Source organism: Chiloscyllium plagiosum, unplaced genomic scaffold, assembly GCF_037043375.1.
Source record: "Chiloscyllium plagiosum isolate Xiang-an unplaced genomic scaffold, Cpla_swu_hap1 HiC_scaffold_39, whole genome shotgun sequence".
NCBI lineage: Eukaryota > Metazoa > Chordata > Chondrichthyes > Orectolobiformes > Hemiscylliidae > Chiloscyllium > Chiloscyllium plagiosum.
Window position 1 is genome coordinate 32,330,569 of NW_028270177.1, and position 20,947 is coordinate 32,351,515.

The 20,947-nt window shown below is 43.6% G+C and overlaps 1 protein-coding gene across 2 annotated transcripts in view; it reads right to left on the reverse strand.

The window, feature by feature from the left end:
- The window catches only part of hdgfl3 (HDGF like 3), a 136,708-nt gene that overhangs the window by 3,792 nt on the left and 111,969 nt on the right, over positions 1-20,947 (reverse strand). For both annotated transcript variants that reach the window (XM_087981239.1, XM_043677582.2), the window contains one exon: positions 9,298-9,453. In XM_087981239.1, the coding sequence (XP_087837365.1) occupies positions 9,298-9,453 (156 nt within the window). The remainder of the gene's footprint in view (positions 1-9,297; positions 9,454-20,947) is intronic.

Consider the following 20,947-nt stretch of genomic DNA (forward strand, 5'->3'; position numbering starts at 1 on the left):
CTCAGGGATGGACAGGACTGGCAGCTTAATGTTCCAGGATACAAATGCTACAGGAAGGATAGAAAGGGGGATACGAGAGGAGGTTGAGCAGTGTTTTTGATAAGGGATAGTATTCCTGCTGTACGAAGGGAAGATGTTCCTGGGAATACATCCAGGGAAGTTACTTGGGTGGAACTAAGAAATAAGAAAGGGATGATGACCTTATTGGGATTGTATTATATACCCCCTAACAGTCAGCAGGAAATTGAGAAACAAATATGTAAGGGGATTTCAGTTATCTATGAGAATAATAGGGTGGGATTTTAACTTTCCAAACATTTACTAGGACTGCCATAGTGTTAAAGATTTAGATGGAGAGTCATAGAGATGTACAGCAAGGAAACAGACCCTTTGGTCTAACTCGTCCATGCCGACCGGATATCCCAACCCAATCTAGTCCCACTTGCTAGCACCTGCCCCAGATTTGTCCAAACCCTTCCTATTCATATACCCGTCCAAATGCCTTTTAAATGTTGCAATTGTACCAGCCTCCACCACATCCTCTGGCAGCTTATTCCATACACATACCATCCTTTGCGTGAAAAAGTTGCCCCTTAGGTCTCTTTTATATCTTTCCCCTCTCACTCTAAAGCTATGCCCTCTTGTTCTGGATTCTCCCACCCCAGGGAAAAGACCTTGTCTATTTTTCCTATCCATGCCCTTCATGAATTTTATAAACCTCCATAAGGTCACCCCTCGGCCTCTAACGCTTCAGGGAAAACAGTCCTAGCCTATTCAACCTCTCCAGATAGCTCAAATCCTCCAACCCTGGCAACATCCTTGTAAATCTTTTCTGACCATTTCAAGTTTCACAAGAAGGTAAAAACAATGACTGCAGATGCTGGAAATCAGATTCTGGATTAGTGGTGCTGGAAAAGCACAGCAGTTCAGGCAGCATCCAAGGAGCAGTAAAATTGATGTTTCGGGCAAAAGCCCTTCATCCTGATGAAGGGCTTTTGCCCGAAACGTCGAAGTTTCACAAATAGGAAGGAGACCAGAATTGCATGTATAAAAATTTTCTGAGTCAGTATGTGGATGTACCTACTACAAAAGGTGCAAAACTTGACCTACTCTTGGGAAATAAGGCAGGGCAGGTGACTGAGGTGTCAAGAGAGGGAGCACTTTGGGGCCAGCGAACATAATTCTATCAGTTTTAAAATAGTGATGGAAAAGGATAGACCCGATCTAACAGTTGAAGGTCTAAATTGGATGAAGGCTAATTTTGATAGTATTAGGCAAGAATTATCAAAAGCTGATTGGAGGCAGATATTTGCAGGCAAAGGGATGGCTGGAAAATGGGAAGCCTTCAGAGATGAGATAACGAGAGTCCAGAGAGAGTATATTCCTGTTTGGGTGAAAGGAAAGGCTGGTAGGTATAGGGAATGCTGGATGACTACAGAAATTGAGGTTTTGGTGAAGAATAAGGAAGCATATATCAGGTATAGTCAGGATAGATCAAGTGAATCCTTAGAAGAGTATAAAGGCAGTAGGAGTATACTTAAGAGGGAAATCAGGAGGGCAAAACGGGGACATGAGATAGCTTTGGCAAATATAATTAAGGAGAATCTAAAGAGTTTTTACAAATACATTAAGGACAAAAGGGTAACTAGGGAGAGAATAGTGCCCCCTCAAAGATTGGAGCCGCAGAAAATGGGGGAGATACTAAATGAGTATTTTGCAATAGTATTTACTGTGGAAAAGGATATGGAAGATATAGACGGTGGGGAAATAGATGGTGACATCTTTCAAAATGTCCATATTACAGAGGAGGAAGTGCTGGATGTTTCGAAACACATAAAAGTGGATAAATCACCAGGACCTGATCAGGTATACCTTAGAACTCCGTGGGAAGCTAGGGAAGTGATTGCTGGGCCTTTTGCTGAGGTATTTGTATCATCGATAGTCACAGGTGAGGTGCAGGAAGACTGGAGGTTGGCTAATGTGGTGCAACTATTTAAGAAAGGACAAGCCAGGGAACAATAGACCAGTGAGCCTGACATTAGTGGTAGGCAAGTTGTTGCAGGGAATCCTTAGGGACAGGATGTATATGTATTTAGTAAGGCAAGGACTGATTAGGGATAATCAACATGGCTTTGTGCGTGGGAAATCATGTCTCACAAACTTGAGTTTTTTTAAGTAGTAACAAAGAGGATTGATGAGGGCACAGTGGTGGATGTGATCTATATGGACTTCAGTAAGGCATTCTGCAAGGTTCCCCATGGGAAACTGGTTAGCAAAGTTAGCAAAATGGAATACAGGGAGAACTAGCCATTTGGATACAGAACTGGCTCAAAGGTAGAAGACAGAGGGTGGTGGTGGAGGGTTGTTTTTCAGACTGGAGGCCTGTGACCAGTGGAGTGCCACAAGGCTCGGTGCTGGGTCCACTACTTACCATCATTTATATAAATGATTTGGATGTAAGCATGAGAGGTATAGTTAGTAAGTTTGCAGATGACACCAACATTGGAGGTGTAGTGGACAGCGAGAAGGTTAACTCAGAGTTCAATGGGATCTTGATCAGAAGGGCAATGGGTTGAGGAGTGGCAGATGGAATTTAATTCAGGTAAATGTGAGGTGTTGCATTTTGGAAAAGCAAATCAGAGCATGATTTATAAACTTAATGGTAAGGTCCTAGGGAGTGTTGCTGAACAAAGAGACCTTGGAGTGCAGGTTCATAGTTCCTTGAAAGTACAGTCGCAGGTAAATAGGATAGTGAAGAAGGCGTTTGGTATGCTTTCCTTTATTGGTCAGAGTATTGAGTATAGGAGTTGGGAAGTTATGCTGTGGCTGGACTGGACATTGATTAGGCCATTTTTGGAATATTGCGTGCAATTCTGATCTCCTTCCTATTGGAAGGATGTTGTGAAACTTGAAAGGGTTCAGGAAAGATTTACAAGGATATTGGCAGAATTGGAGGGTTTGAGCTATATGGAGAGGTTGAATAAGCTAGGGCTGTTTTCCCTGGAGTGTCGGAGACTGAGGGATGACCTTATAGAGGTTTATAAAACAATGAGTGGCTTGGATAAGTCTTTTCCCTGGGGTGGCGGAGTCTAGAACTAGAGAGCATAGGTTTAGGGTGAGAGGGAAAGACATAAAAGGGACCTAAGGGACAACTTTTTCATGCAGAGCGTGATGCATGTATAGAACATAGAACAATACAGCGCAGAACAGGCCCTTCGGCCCTCGATGTTGCGCCGACCTGTAGACTTTTCTCAGCTCGTCCCCCTCCACTATCCCAAAATCATCCACAAGCTTATCTAAGGATTGTTTAAATCTCCCTAATGTGGCTGAGTTGACTACCTTAGCCCTTACCACTCTCTGTGTAAAGAACTTGCCTCTGACATCAGTCTTAAATCTATCACCCCTCAATTTGTAGTTATAAATGAGCTGGTGGAGGCTGGTACAAGTACAGCATCTAAAAGGCATCTGGATGGGTATATGAATAGGAAGGGTTTGGAGGGATATGGGCCAAGTGCTGACAAATGGGACTAGATTAGGTTAGGATATCTGGTCTGAAAATGTGTTGCTGGAAAAGCGCAGCAGGTCAGGCAGCATCCAGGGAACAGGAGATTCGACGTTTCGGGCATAAGCCCTTCTTCAGGAAGAAGGGCTGAAGAAGGGCTTATGCCCGAAACGTCGATTCTCCTGTTCCCTGGATGCTGCCTGACCTGCTGCGCTTTTCCAGCAACACATTTTCAGCTCTGATCTGCAGCATCTGCAGACCTCAATTTCTCCTCTAGGATATCTAATCAGCATGGACACGTTGGACTGAAGGGTGTGTTTCTGTGCTGTACATCTCTATGGCTCTATGTGCAGGTTAGGTGAATTGGCCATACTAAGTTGCCCATAGTGTTCAGGGATGTGTCAGTTAGGTGCATTAGTCAAGGGTAAATGTAGAGTAATAGGGTAGGGCAATGGATCTGGCTGGGATAATCTTCAGAGGGATTCTCTTTGTGGATTTAATGGGCCAAAGGGACTGTTTCCCTATTGTTGGGATTCTATCATTCACATATTCTGCGATTCTCATCCTACCCTCGTGTACAAAAAAAGAAATTACTGGAAAAAGCTCAGCAACTCTGGCAGCATCTGTAGAGAGAAATCAGAGCTAACGTTTTGGATCCAGTGGCTCTTCCTCAGAGCTGAGGAACACCATCATGTCCTTTAGCTTGAGGTCCCTTGTGCAATTCTGGCTGCTGTCAGTCCTCTTGGGAGCCTGTTGAGCAGTGGAAATTCTCCAGCATATGACTGGTGGCCATATGGGATTGAGCCTACCTCATGGAACAGAGGGTAAGAGATAAAGAATTTTATCAGTTTTCGAACGAGTAAGAGGCAACTCAGTGTGTCTGCCAAACCTGTTTTTTAAATCTGTGTTTCAGTCTTTAACAATGCTGCCTGAACTGCTGCATGTTCCAGAGTTCTTTTTATTACAAGTAGCTAATTTATTTGAAGTAAGTCTTGTTTAAAAAAATGCTCTCAAACGATGGAATACAATTTGTGTTTAACTCAAAGCTAAGCTTCAAATGATTAAATATTTCAATTTTTCGGCTGCCTGTTTTCCATTTTGACATCATCTTACTTAGTTCAAGCGTTAAAAAAAAAGATAAATTACAAGCCTGTTTTTGACACCAGTAATTAAAATTATAATGGATTGCCCGAGAATAAAGTGCATCAAAAACATGATGCTATTCTCAATTGGACAAATGCCAACTTTGAATGAAATTGAGTCTGATATTAGTTTAAATGTCAGTCCCAACACTTTCATACGGCAAAGAATTACATTTGAATGAAATTGCACATTTTACGTTATAATAGTTTTGTCATTCTGTGAATTAGCTCATTTGCTGGATAAACAAAACTTTAAAATTTCTGTTAACTTCACCCACTGGCTGATGGATCTTCCTGATACCTTTGGAGAATGAGTTACAGGTTAACCATTCTTCCATTTCGTTTTCTCCCAGAGATGGGAACATGTGCTAGTTCAGGCAGTCCCATGTATGTCATCAGCCATCTTTATGTGTGAGAACTGACAGTGGGAATCACAGTACCATTCAAACATAAGGACAGCCAATACAAGCTGTTCATAAGGCTCAGGAGCTAGTGTACGTGTTTCTGACAGCTTGGAAACTGAATGTCAGAACATTCTCCTGTGAAATCTGTTGAGGAAAGTTTTTCATTTTAATGATACTGGAGGCAAAATGGCTTTAAAGTCTGGTTTGTAATTTTCTCAGGATTTGTATTTTGATGATTCAGGTTTCCAATGAGGGATGTTATTTATGAAGTAGCAGCAGGGCCAGACATAAAAAGGTTATGATTTGCAATGATTACATGTTATGATCTGGAATGTGCTGCATGTCGAGAATGGTAGGAATAGATTCAACAACAACCTTCAAAGGAATTTCGACAGAAGAAACATTTGCGAAGGGGAAACAGCAGGGGGCGTCAGACTAGTTGGATAGGTGTTCAAAGAACCATAAGACAACAAGATATAGGAGTAGGATTAGGCCATTTGGTCCATCGTGTTTGCTCCGCCATTCGATCATGGTCAATATGTTTCTCAAACTCATTCTCCAGCCTTTTCCCTGTAACCCTTACCAATCAAGAATTCCGTCTTAAATACACTCAGTAACTTGGCTTCCACAGTATTCCGTGGCAATCAGTTCCTCAGATTCACTATACTCTGGCTGAAGAAATTCCTCCTCATCTCAGTTCTAAAAGCCCATCTCTTCACTCTGAGGCTGTGTCGTCGGGTTCTAGTCTCACCTACTAGGAAAAACCTAGTGTAAACATCTACTCTATTCAGGCCTCTCAGTATTCTGTAAATTTCAATCAGATCCCCCATCATCTTTCAAAACCCCATCAAGTACAAACGCAGAGTCCTCAACTGCTCCTCATATGACTAGCTCTTCATCCCTGGGACCCCCTCCAATGCCAATATATCCTTCCTTAGATACTGGGCTCAAAATTGTTCACAGTATTTCAAATTCAGTCTGACCAGAGCCTCAGCAATACATCCCAGCTCTTATATTCTGACCCTCTTGAAATGAATGCTAACATTGCATTTGCCTTCCTAACTGCCAACTGAACCTGTGCGTTAATCTTGAGAGAATCCTGAACTAAGACTCCCAAGTCCCTTTGTGCTTCAGATTTCTGAAGCCTTTCCCATCAAGAAAATTCTTCCTTACATGACTTTGCACTTTCCCACACTGCATTCCATTTGCCCCTCCTCGCCCACTCTCAAAGAGAGAGCAGGCCTGTCCAAATCCTTCTGCAGCCTCCCCACTTGTCTCTCTACCTATCTTTGTGTCACCTACAAATTCAGCAACATACCCTCAGTTCTTATGTCCAGATTGTTAATGTATAACATAAATAGTTGTGGTCCCAACACTGACCCCTGCGCAACTCCACTGGTCAGTGGCTGCCATCCTGAAAAATACCTTTTTATCCCCACTCTTTGCCTTCTGCCAGCCAATGTTCTAACCATGCCAGTATCTTGCCCCTAACACTGTGGGTTCTTACTTATTTAGCAGCCTCATGTGCAGGACCGTGTCAAAGGCTTTCTGGAAATCCAAATAGATCATGTTCACTGACTCTCCTTTGTTTAACTAGCTAGTTACCCACTCAAAAAATCCGAACAGATCTGTCAGGCATGACCTCCCCTTGAGGAAGCTGTGCTGACTCCAATCTATTTTACCATGTGCTTCCAAGCATTCCACAATCTCATCCTTCGTAATGGACTCTCAAATCTGACCAATGACCAAGGTCCGGCTAACTGGCCTATTGTTGCCTTTCTTTTACCTCCCTCCCTTCTTGAACAGGGGTGCTACTTTAGCCATTTTCCAGTCCTCTGGCACCCTCCCTGACTCCAGTGATTCCTGAAAGATCACCACCATTGCTTCTGTAACCTCCTCAGTTATCTCCTTCAGAACTCTGGAGTGTAGTCCATCTAGTATAGGTGATCTACCCACCTTCAGCTTTCCCACCAGCTTCTCCTCAGTGATGACCACTGCACTCGCCTCTGTCCCCTGATTCTCTTGACTTGTGGTGTGCTGCTGGTGTCATCTTCCGTGAACACGGATGCCAAGTACCTATTCAGTTCATCCATTTCTTAGTTCATCATGACTACTACTTCAGCCTCATTTTCCAGTGGTCCAATGTCTATTCTTACCTTATAGATATCTAAAAATAACCCCAAACATTCCTGCCACCTGCTTTTACATTACTAGCTAGCTCACTCTCATATTTCATCTTCCTTGCCCTTACTGCATTTTTTAGTTATCCACATTGGTTTTTAAAGGCTTCCCAAACCTCTCTTTTCCCACTAATCTTCAACACATTGTGTACGTTTCTTTTTCTTTCACGTTGTCCCTGATTTCCCTTGTCAGTTATGCCACAAAGTCTGGATGGACTTTCTCTTGATGGGCAGCACGGTGGCACAGTGGTTAGCACTGCTGCCTCACAGTGCCAGAGACCCGGGTTCAATTCCCACCTCAGGCGACTGTCTGTGTGGAGTTTGCACATTCTCCCCGTGTCTGCGTGGGTTTCCTCCGGGTGCTCCGGTTTTCTCCCACAATCCAAAGATGTGCAGGTTAGGTTAATTGGCCATGCTAAATTGCCCGTAGTGTTAGGTGAAAGGGTAAATGTAGGGGAATGGGTGGGTTGCACTTTGGTGGGTCGGTGTGGACTTGTTGGGCCGAAGGGCCTGTTTCCACACTGTAATCTAATCTATAACAGTCCAGGGCCAGAATTCACCTGTATTTTAGTTATTTGTGAGGACATATGTATTATACACAAGAGAATAGGATCCCTACAGTGTAGGAGAAAGCCAGTCAGCCCACTGAGTCTACACTGACCCTCTGAACACCACCCCACCCAGACTCAGCCGCTACTCTCTCCTCACAACTCCGCCCTTCCCATGGCTTATCCATCTAGCCTGCACATCCCTGAACACTGTGGGGCAATTTAGCCTGGCCAATCCATCCTAACCTGCACGTCTTTGGAATGTGGGAGGAAAGTGGAGCACCCGGAAGAAACCCATGCACACACAGGGAGAATGTGCAAACTCCACACAGACTGTTGCCTGAGTGTGGAATCGAACCAGTCTCCCTGGCACAGTGAGGCAGCAGTGCTAACCACTAAGCTACCGTGCTGCCCCCATTGGGTGGTGACTAACACATCCCTCCCACCAATGAGAAACCCTGTCCAATCAGCTCATTAAGAACTGGGGGAGTTTTTCAGCGAATGGGTAAGTATGGGGGAGTTTTTCAGCGAATCACAGGTCTTAACACTGGCAATCCAGGTTGCCAGGAGTTGGCCAATCAGAGGTCACCATCTGTTGCATCATAAGTTCTGCCAGTTCAGTTCTACTCCTTAGAAATAAAAATCCTGGGAAATCCTGAGGTGGGAACAGAAAGAGAGGGAGAAGATGATTGAGAGAGTTGGCAGCAAGGGCAGGGGGTGGCTTTTAAAGGCCAATTTGATTGGCTCCATTGAGGCAATTAGAGGCTTCCCATAAATTGGCAAGCAGGCCACCATGATTTCCCAGTCAGAAACCAGACACCGTTCTTACCCACTGGGGAGGCAAGAGATTAGGAATGTGGTGAGTAAAGTCCCTTAAAGAGGCCTTTAATTGACCACTTAAGGGACAAGTCAAAAAAATTGCCCAGCACATTGTTAATGAGGTGGTGAGTCAGGGCTTTCTGTGCAGAGCCAATAAGCCCAAAATTGTTCCCATCTCACCATCTCCTGGGAAAGGAACTTCATACCCTATGACTCGACAAGGATGAGTAAAAAGACACTCAGATCATGTGTCAATGTTAGATTAGATTACTTAGAATGTGGAAACAGGCCCTTTGGCCCAACAAGTCCACACCGCCCTGCCGAAGCGCAACCCACCCATATCCCTACATTTACCCCTTACCTAACACTACGGGCAATTTAGCATGGCCAATACACCTGACCTGCACATCTTTTGGATTGTGGGAGGAAACCGGAGCACCCGGAGGAAACCCACGCAGACACGGGGAGAACGTGCAAACTCCACACAGTTAGTCGCCTGAGGCGGGAATTGAACCCGGGTCTCTGGCGCTGTGAGGCAGCAGTGCTAACCACTGTGCCAACATGCCACCCACGGTGTTTATCCATTCCCGTACGCATCGACGACTCATGGGAAAGACAGTAAACCAGTGGCTGATCAAGATTTTTAGTTCACCCTCAGAATCCTCCAGAGAAATCTATGGCTGGCAGGGTCAATCGCCTTACCTCTTCATTCATTTTCTGATGTTCGCCAACATTTTTTGTATCACCGTCTGCCTCTCCTGCTTCTGAGCCACTCTTGCTTTCCTCCTCCTTGACGTCCTTATCACCTTCGTCTTGGCCTTCCTGATCAGAGGATTTCCGCAACTGCTTTGCAGATTTCTGGAAAACACATTGTCAGCAGTAAAATTAAACGGAGCTCTCCTGGTAAGTGTTGTCCCCATCCATCTGCCAGAGTTATGAGTGTGAGCTGGAGAAGCAAAGGGTGATAGCCAAAATGTGAAATTCCAGCATAATCTACCAAACGATGCATTTCATACATTCTCAATCATTCACACCATTCGGTCCTTCTGATTGGTAAAGCAATTTCAGAAAATGAGGTTGGTGATCATTTGTTCTCCAATTTATTTATTTGTTAGTAGTTCTTCTTGAATGTCAATCAGTGGAACTTTCTTTTCTTGGGGAACAGAGTGAAGTAACTCCCCAAACCTGGAATACTCAGAAAAGTAAATTAAATATCAAGGTGGTAAGGGGTTCATGCTGTGTACCTGAGAGAATTTAACTAACCAGTTGGAGTTAGAGAACAATTTCAGCACACTGACAACTTGGTTTACCTATTTCAAACATTTCATCAAACTTCACTGGCTGACCACTCCGGTGGGAACAAACTGATCATATTCTCTCATTTGAAAAAGTTGCTTTTGGACATCTGGTTTACACCTTGATGTGGCACAAAGATTGCAGCAACTCCCGGGGCAGGACCACCAAAACTTCCAGAGGGACGGAATGACAGATTGTGGAGAGAGACTGCAGAACACTGAGGGTGGGAATCCTGGAAGATGATATCACTAAAAGTTAGCAAACAGGTACAGGAAGTAATTAAGAAGGAAAATGGAATGATTTGTTCATTGCAGGGGGATAAGAAAATAGTGATGTTTTGTTACAGTAATACAGGGAATTGGTGTGACTAAATCTGAAGTATTGTGAAGTTTTTAATCGGCTTTTGAAAGGATATGTATACATTACAAGCAGTTCAGAGAAATCAATCCATTTGCCTTCTTAATCATTTACTGCACCTGTATTCTAACTTTCAGTGATTCATGTACCAGGATACCCAATACCCACTACATATCAGTGTTCTACCACATCGGTCCACTTTAAAAGAAGTTGCTTTTTTATTCTTCCCAATAAAATGGACAAGTTCTTGCATTACACTCCATCTGCCACTTTTTTGCCCAGTCACTTAGCTTACCGATGTTCCTTTCCAGACTTTCTAAGTCCTCTTACTTTCCTCCGTTTCATTGTGCCATCCAAACAGTACTTCATCAAAGGTGTTATACAAATCCACGTCCACATCACCATGCCTTTTTTCATTAACAAACTCAAATGAAGTTAATCAAACATCATTCACATTTTTAAATTTATTCACATGATGAGGGCATCACTGGCTAAGCCAGCATTTATTGCCCTAATTGCCCAGGAGGCAGTTGAGTGTCAACCACATTGCTGCGGGTCTGTAGGCCAGACCAGGTAAGGATGGCAGTTTCCTTCCCTGAAAGACATTACTCAACCAGATGGGTTTTTCTGACATTTAACAATGGTTCATGATCATCATAAGACATTTAATTCCAAATTTTTATTAAATTCAAATTGCACCATCTGTTGAACCTGGCTCCCCAGAACATGGTTCTGCAGGTCTCAGGATTAACAGTCCAACGATATTACCATTCGGTCATTGTGTGCCTTAAGATTTAACTAATCTGAGCTGGCTGTCATGAATTAATTCCTGGCTTTCAAGTGAAAATTAGTTTGATCCTAAATCATTACCTTTAAAACATTTCCCCACTGCTATGGTTGAGCTGATTGTCCTGGTTGATCCCTCTCCTCTTTCCTTGGTCACAGGTGTAACGTTTCCAATGCACCAAGCCCTTTGTGACTACCCCATATCTAACAGGAATTAAAAGATAATCAACTTGGACCTGCCTCGACAGTTACCAACATGGTACAGGTGGCATAAAGACTGCAGCAATTCCAGGGCTAGGGCCACCAATACTTCAAGGATGGAGCAATGGACAATAAATGTGACTTTTCCACTGTTGCCTGCACTCAAGCATAAATTCCTCATTAAAACCCAGAGGGAGCAGGAGCTTCTAGCAACCAGTGTGACTCCAACTCAAATTACTGGCAGCCAGGCAAATTACATTTTCAGTACTTGATGATTTCTGCTCACTTTGAGTCTGCCTCTGAGCATTAAAGGAATTAAGTGATGCTGCAGCTTTCACTCCTGTTTAACAGAGAGGGCCAATATCTGGGAAAACATGGGCTCCCCTAGTTGAGCCAGCGTCCTGTGAGACTTCAGCACTCCAAGCAAGAGGGGATGACCAATTCATGCTGTTTCTCTGCAATTGCTCTGATCTTCCATCAAAGTCTGTTGGATTAGCCAGAAACTCAACTCTGTTATATAAAAACAAGACAGCGCTGTGGCGTAGCGGTTAGCACGCTGCCTCACACTGCCATGGACCCTAATTTGATTCCACACTCGGGCGTCTGTGTGGAGTTTGCATGTTCTCCCTGTGTCTGTGGGTGTTTCTTCCGGGTGCTCCAGTTTCCTCCCACAGCCTAAAGATGTGCAAGTTAGGTGGATTAGCCATGCTAAATTGCTCTGAGTGTCCAAGGATGTGTAGACTAGTGGATTTGCCACAGCAATTACAAGATTATGGGGATAGGATGGGATGTTCTTCAGAAGGCTAAATGGCCAATGATAAAATGTAACATTGGTGCAGGGTGGACTTTAGCATCAAGCTGAATCATTTGACTGATTCAGAAAGATTCCAGTTATTTGTAAAAATCTTGTTCTGAATCATACAGCATCTCACTTCATCCATTTGGATCCTCAGAAAAGATACAGTGGTTTCGGAGTGGGCACAAGACACATGTTTAAGAATTTTCTTTCAGGGATGAGCACTGTTGGGAAGGTTGCAGTCACTGTGTTTCCCTAATTGTCCTTGAGAAGGTCGTGGTGAGCACCTACAGTGCTGTTAGCAACGGAGCTCCAGAATTAGAAGTTTTGAATCAGAATTGGAACAGGACTTAAAGGGTTAAATGAAGAGGACATGTTGCATTGACTGGGCTTGTATGCCCATCAAGTTGAGGTTTGTTTTGGGTAAGGGTATTCAGGCATATGGAGAAAGAGGAGTAAATGGAGTTGAAACCCAGTAACAGTGCAATTTGAATGGTTTGGAGGGCAGCTTCTTGCTGTTGTCGTGCTAGTGTTAAAATACTGACCACTGATTGTTTCCATCACCTGATTTTAATACCTGGGACTTGCATGGACTGACTTTTAAGAAAAGTGAACATTAACTTAAAATGGCTACACCAATCAACTAAACACACAGATCATTAGTTCATGAAACCAATGTGGAACAAATTGATAATTTTTCAAAAGACATCAAAATTAGTTTGTGCTACTACCCTGATTGCCACATTATGGTATCTACCACTGCTGCCCGCTTGTAGTTTGAATAAGAGTTGTTTGCAGCAATTCGCTGCCACCATTCCTCCTTTATTAGTACTGTACCTAGGGTCTGTCTGATGATCTAGTGACCAGTGACAGAGGATATATCATTATAGAGTCTTTACAACAGAGGGACTGTTCTTAGTAATAAGTAAAAGTACATTTTTAGTCAGATATAATTACCAGGATTTTTGGGAGCTGTACAGAATAGATCTTCCCCATAAAGTCTAGGGTAGTCCTCATTGTCTCCATCCAATGACTGTGTGTGAATCAGCAAATGAAATGGTTCTCAACATAATGGGAACAATAACTCCTCAGAACCATTACCTGATGCAACACAGTCCACCAAGTCAGGTCCTCATCTCCTGTCCTGATCTACACCTGTATGATAAGTTTCACACATTGGATATGAAAGACATCATATCCAATTATAAAGCGTGGAAAATTAAATTCAGACACTGAAATACACAGATCAGCTTTCATTGCAAGGTACTCCTTCAGGCATGGCACTGACTTAGGAGATGGATATTTAACTCCAGCTGAAACCAATTCGAGAGAGGGCTTCTCAAGAAGGAAACGTGCGCAGTGACAGAACTGATTAAATACAAACATCAGAATACCACAGCCTCAAAATATTCTTTACTGCTGAGGATCCGAGACATGAAGTAAACAACCATGGTCTCGGGTTAAAACCATATGGTGTACACACACTGTTAGGGCTTTAAGCTGCATATTCCTTTCATCTTCTTTTTGATCTGGACACTATTCATTTTTACTTTTGTAGTTGTGTGCTTGACATGGGTTACTCAGTATTTTCTCACAGGATTAGCAAGTAATAAAATTGTTTCTTCTTTCACTTAAGAAAACTTGCATTCGGCTTGTTACTGATATGTTAGACACAGGTAACTACATTTTTATTGGAGTTAGAGAGGGGACTGATTCATTCCACCTCACCTGATTTTATGCAAAAATGTAAAACTTCACCACTCAATTTAGTCGACTGTATTTTATGCTCACAGTGTGATCTCCTGTACATTGGGGAAATAAAGTACAGACTGGGTGACTGCTTTTCAGAACACCTGTGTTCTGTCTTCAAACTTGAGCTTCTAGTTGCCTGCCATTACAACACACCACTGCTTTCCCTCGTCAACATCACTTTCTCAGGCTTGCTGCAGTGCTCCAGTATAGCTGGAAGAACAGCACCTCATTTTCCACTTGGGAACTCTGCAGCCTACTAGACTCCATATCGAGGTAAACAATTTTTGGGGGTCCAATGTCCTTAGCCTAAACCCCCACACATCAGGCCATCACATGGGCTGCTACCACACACAACCTACTGTCAGCTACTAACAGTCCCCACTAGTAGCTACTCATTCCCCTAGACTGACCTTTAACCCCTTCTTTGTTTGTCCAACTGTTTGTTTCTCTTTGGGCTCTATCATCATCTATCGATTACTCTCACCCTCCCCACCTCCCCAGTCCATCTTCAGCATAAATACCAACCTTTTCCGAACGTCCATCAATTCTGACGAAGAGTCACTAAGCCTGAAACGTTAACTCTGATTTCTCTCCACAGATTCTGCAAAACCTGAGTCATCCCAACAATTTCTGTTTTTGTTTCTGATTTCCAGCATCTGTAGTTCTTTTGGTTTTATGTAAAACATTAAAGCGTTTTTGTGAGAAAATTTAATGTTTTCAGCCAATCTGTTAAATGTTAGCTGAAAACAACAAATGCTGAAGATCACAATGGGTCAGGCAACATCCGTGGAGAGAGAGCAAGCTAATGTTTCAAATCTAGAGAGCTGTTAAATGTTAATATTGATTTCACTTTCTGAGCTACTTAATAAATATCCATTGCTACACACAGTTATACCAAGTGTGTGTGTATCTCTGATGACCTTGCTCAAACACTGGTTTAATTTATTCTTTCTGATTGGCTGTGGACAAGGATAAAATGAGATGCTGGAGATCAGAGCTTAAAAATGTGTTGCTGGAAAAGCGCAGCAGGTCAGACAAGGATGAAGACTCTTTCTTGCATTTACATGGAGACAGCCACCAGATGGCAGTATTTTAGTATGGTGCCCATTATAAAGAGTTTAATGCCTTTAACATGAACTCCATGTTCTGTAATATTGATAGAAAATAATGATGGATTCAGAGGTAATCAGCTGTAGCTGCTTTCAGGTATTGTAGTTAATAAAACCTGAGTTCATTATTGCTAACGTTTAGCAATGCTGCACACTGAACCAGAGCTGATGCCTTGGTAATTCACAAAGCCTGCTTTAGAACATTCCTAACGAGATAACAGATCTTGTTGCTCTGGGTGGTCATGCATTTGGAAGATGCTGTTGAAGGAGCCTTGGTGAGTTGCTGCAGTGCGTCTTGTAGGTAGTACATGCTGCTGCTACTCCATGTTCCTGATAGAGGGAATGAATGTTTATGGTACATGGATACCAATTGAGCAGGGTTGCTTTGTCCTGGATGGTGTCAAAGCTTCTTAGAATCATACTGCCATCCAGACAACTGGCGAGTATCCCATCACATTCCTGACCTGTTAGCTAATGGACAGGTATTGGGTTGACTGTCAACAATGAGTCGGAATACCACCACCTGCACCTTCCTCTGCAGTCACACACCATCCCGACCAGGCAGGAAATTGTTAATCCTTTGTCACAGAGTCAGAAATCTTGGAATTCTCTTAGCACTCCCTTAAGAGTGTTATGGGATTTCCTTCACCACACAGACTCCAGCATTTCAGGAGCACATCAGGAGAAGCAAAGTTGTGGGAGGGGTGTGGTGTGTGGCAAGATTTCATAATGGCCAGTGAGAGGTTATGCTCTGGGCCATCTGGGAAAGAGGAGGTGCTCTCCTCTACAGATAGCATTGGCAAGGCTTCCCATCAGATCCAGACAGCATGAGCTGAGATCGCCAAATGATGTGAACCCAGTCAGGGAAGAGGAAGAATGACCTTATATTCTCTGCAAGAGTAGGTGACATAAGTTCTCATTGTAGTTATAATTTAATCAAACAGTTCAGGAGGGTTATGACACAACTCTGGCCAGATTGGAGGTCAAGTACTACCATGCTGTCATTTCTCATTGTAGCTCACACTCATAGAGACATCGTCCTGACCTCTTAGAACACACAACATAGAACATTACAGTGCAGTACAGGCCCTTCGGCCCTCGATGTTGCGCCGACCTGTGAAACCAATCTGAAACCCATCTATCCTACACTATTCCATTATCATCCATATGTTTATCCAATGTCCCTTAATGTTGGCGAGTCCACTACTGTTGCCGGTAGGGCATTCCACACCCTTACTACTCTCTGAGTAAAGAACCTAATTCTAACATCCATCATAAATCTATCACCCCTCAATTTAAAGCTATGTCCCATCGTGCTAGCCATCACCATCTCAGAGAAAAGGTTCTCACTGTCCACCTTATCTAATCCTCTGATCATGTTGTGTGCCTTTATTAAGTCACCTCTTAACCTTCTTCTCTCTAACAAAGACAGCCTCCAGTCCCTCAGCCTTTCCTCATAAGACCTTCTCTCCATGCCAGGCAACATCTTGGTAAACCTCCTCTGCACCCTTTCCAATGCTGCCACATCCTTCCTATAATGCGGTGACCAGAACAGTACACAATACTCCAAGTGCAACTGCACCAGAGTTTTGTACAGCTGCAACATGACCTCATGACTCCGAAACTTAATCCCCCTACCAATAAAAGCTAATACATTGTATGCCTTCTTAGCAACCCTATCAATCCTGGGCGGCAACTTTCAGGGATCTATGCACGTGGACAGAGACCTCTCTACTCATCCACACTGCCATTAGCTCAGTAATCTATATTCCTGTCACTCCTTCCAAAGTGAATCACCTCACATTTTTCTGCATTAAATTCCATTTGCCACCTCTCAGCCCAATCTGCAGCTTATCTATGTCCCTCTGTAATCTTCAACATCCTTACACACTGTCCACAACTCCATCGACTTTAGTGTCACCCGTAAATTTACTAACTCATCCTTCTACGCCCTCATCCAGGTCATTTATAAAAATGACAAATAGCAGTGGCCCCAAAACAGATCCTTGTGGTACACCATTAGTAACTGAACTCTGGGGTGAACATTTCCCAGCAACCACTACACTCTGTCTTCTTACAGCTAGCCAATTTTTGATCCAAACCGCTAAATCACCCTCAATCACATGTTTCTGTGGTTTCTGCAACAGCCTACTGTGGGGAACCTGATCAAACATCTTACTGAAGTCCATATAAACCACATCAACCGCTTTACCCTCATCCACCTGTTTGGTCACGTTCTCAAATAACTCAATAAGGTTTGTAAGGCACAACCTACCCTTCACAAAACCTTGTTGACTCTCCCAAATCAAATTATTCCTTTCTATGTGATTATAAATCCTATCTCTTAGAATCCTTTCCAACATTTTAACAACAACCAAAGTAAGGCTCACAGGTCTATAATTTCCAGGGTTGTCTCTACTCGCCTTCTTGAACAAGGGGACAACATTTGCTATCCTCCAGTCTTCTGGCACTATTCCTGTAGACAATGATGAAATAAAGATCAAAGCCAAAGGCTCTGCAATCTCCTTCCTAGCTTCCCTGAGAATCCTCGGATAAATCCTATCTGGCCTGGGGGACTTATCTATTTTCGTATTTGCTAGAATTGCTAACACCGCCTCATGAACCTCAATCCTGTCTAGTCCAGTAGCCTGTATCTCAGTATTCTTCTTGACAACATTGTCTTTTTTCCTTTGTGAATACTGACGAAAAATATTCATTTAGCGCCTCTCCTATCTCCTCAGACTCCGCACACAACATCCCGCTACTGTCCTTGACTGGCCTTCATCTTACTGTAGTCATTCTTTTATTCCTGATATACCTATAGAAAGCTTTTGGGTTTTCCTTGATCCTATCTGCCAACGACTTTTCATTTCCCCTCCTGACTCTTCTTAGCTCTGCTCTCTCTTTAGGCCATTCCTGGCTAACTTGTAACTCTCAGGTACCCTAACTGAGTCTTCACATCTCATCCTAACATATGCCTCCTTCTTCCTCTTGACAAGAATTTCAACTTCTTTAGTAAACCACGGTTCCCTCGCTTGACCACTTCCTCCCTGCCTGACTGGTACATACTTACCAAGGACATGCAGTAGCTATTCCTTGAACAAGCTCCACATTTCACTTGTGCCCATCCCCTGCAGCTTCCTTCCCCAACCTATGCATCCTTACTCTTGCCTAACTACCCTGTTACTTTCGCTCCTATCTAGAATCATCTTTGCAATCCGTTCCTCTACATCTCTGGAACTTTTCAGAGGCCTATTGATAACTTCCAACAGGGTGACCTCTCCTTTCCTGTTTTTAACCTCAGTCCATGCTACCTCAGTAGACTCCTCATCAAATGTCCTTTCTGTCACCGTAATACTGTCCTTGACTAACAATGCCACACCTCTTCTTCTTTTATCACCTTCCCTGATCTCACTGATACATCTAATCCCTGGAACCTGCAACAACCATTCCTGTACCTGCCCTATCCATGTCTCCGAAATGGCCACCACATCGAAGTCCCAGGCACCAACTTGTCCATGAGTGACCTCCTGGCCCATCTCAGGATTATCACCTTTACCTTCCTCATCAGAGACTTTGTCTTATTTGAACCATGCCAGGGGCGCACGGTGGCTCAGTGGTTAGCACTGCTGCCTCACAGCGCCAGGGACCCAGGTTCAATTTCCACCTCGGGCGACTCTCTGTGTGGGGTTTGCACATTCTCCCCATGTCTGTGTGGGTTTCCTCTGGATGCTCCAGTTTTCTCCCACAGTCCAAAGATGTGCAGGTCAGGCGAATTGGTCACGCTAAATTGCCCATAGGGTTAGGTGCATTAGTTAGGGGAATGGGTCTGGGTGGGTTACTCTTCGGAGGATTGGTGTGGACTTGTTGGGCCAGTTTCCACACTGTAGGGAATCTAATCTAATCTATTTCTGCATCTCTTTCTTGCCCAACACATCCTCCCTTTGTCGAGAGAGAGTGTGGAGATATAGCCAACATCTACAAATGAAAGACATGCTGCACTGCATTACATCAACTGTCTAATCCAAGTTTCTGAAAACCATTTTCAGGCGGCCTATAGTCTGCTATGTAGTGATCCTTCTGGAAGCATGCACTGTATTGTAACTCCCCTGGATGTTGGTCTGAGGCTTCCCCACCACTGATGTCTCCAGCTTGCCCCCATAAGTTATTAGAGTCCAGGTCCCAAAGTCCTGTCGACTCTCACCTGCTGCTGTGACCACGGTTTCCTCTACATTCCTTAAGAGCTCCATCAGACCTTGACGCTTGCTTTCCAAGTCTTACCTTACCACATTCAATGTCATCCTACAACCATTTCCGTTTCCCCCACTGCTAAATACCAATAGACAGAATTCTCAGGTATAAGGTACCCTCAGCAGGGACAGCAACAGATACAGATCAGGCCACCACTGTACTTGATGGAAGGGCCAAGACCCCAGACTAACAGTAGCCCAACTTGTCTGGAGTGACTACAGCAAATTCTTGCCCCACGAGCCCTTCCTACCTGACTATTCTTGTGGTTCTATGTCATTCAGTCACATGTACCCTCTGATGACCATTTGGACCTTGTCCCTTAGCCAGAAGGGGGTCTCTGTTTGCTTTCATCCAATGGGGTTTAAGATGGCCCAGGGAGATGGCCTGTCTTCTTCTATGTGGACATGTTGACTCTAACTGAAGAACTTAGAGACTGACTGAGTGGGAACATCATTAAAAGCCATAAAAGACAAGGCAGGAAATCTTACCCGAATGCCAGGATAAAGTGGAAGTGCAAGCCTGCAGTGTGCAGCTCAATTTCTGAATTGTCGAGGTGCTTTATTGGGGTAGAAAATAGTTGGGAAGGTAAATTTAATCTCTAGGAATTATGCTATTAATGAGATATTAATACATGCAGAAACCCTTCTGGAGACCATCTGGTGAGAAGGTCAACCTGTTTTGTGAGATGGAAGAAATTTAATCAGTGAAAGTTGTCCTGATGGTAGAATCACAGTTTTTTTTGTCTCCCTCCTGATGAAGTTGAGCCACCCACCGTTTTTCCTGTGGGATCGGAAAATACCTGCCTGAGTTTAACCTTTGACCTTGAGGAATAACCTATTTTACCCTCTGTCCAAAGCCCAGACACAGCTTCCTGGTAAAGCAGATCGCGACGTACAAATACAAAACTATTTCTGTTTACTGCACATTAAAAATATGGGATAGGATCAATTTCAGATGAGTGCAGAATGAACAGAAAGTGCGGCTTTACCAGGAAGCTGTGTCTGGGGCTTTGCACAGTGGGTAAAATAGAGACGCTGAGCATATTCTAACGAATGCTTGTTGTGTTGGAGTGTGCCGACTATAGAAGATGGAGAGGAGGTGAATCTGCTTAGCAGGACCGATACTTCAGAGAAATGTGGAATTGTGGAGAAATGGCTCTTTCAGGACTGGGCTGTTTTCACTAGCCTGGGAACCATCAGTGGGGGAAGGCGCAATCATCCGAGAGGTCAAAGCACGGTTCCTGAGCTATCTCACATGCAGGCTGTTTGGAGAAAAGCCAATTCTCATGAATGATGTCATGTACAATAGCAGTCAGTTCAAGCTACATAGCTTCCTACTGGCACAAGTGGACTGGTAGAAATACCTCACCAAGGAGGCAATACATGCCAGTGTCTTACACACTTGCAATGCACCCTGAAATATTTTTCTAGATTAAAAGCAAAAAGTAATTATAAGTGACTGATATAGTAAAATATGACAATAATGGTTGAGTTTTGCTACTTGATAAACTGAGGGGCTGGAAAATACACAGGCCTTATAGGACATTGTCACATTCAGTCTGACAGGAATGGGGTAAGACCAGGAGAGTAAATGAGGACCTAGAGAGGAGGTCAGGTTCCAGTCTATACTGATAACACCTTGTCACAGGACTTCAGTGCTGTCCTCTTCCAGTTCCACTTGGAGTAGCAAAGGCAGGAAACCTGAACTGTAAAAAGGAAGTGCTGGAGAAACTCAGCAGGTTTGATAGCATTTGTAGAGAGACAGAAACAATTAACATTTTGTGTCTTCAGAAGTCATACTGCAC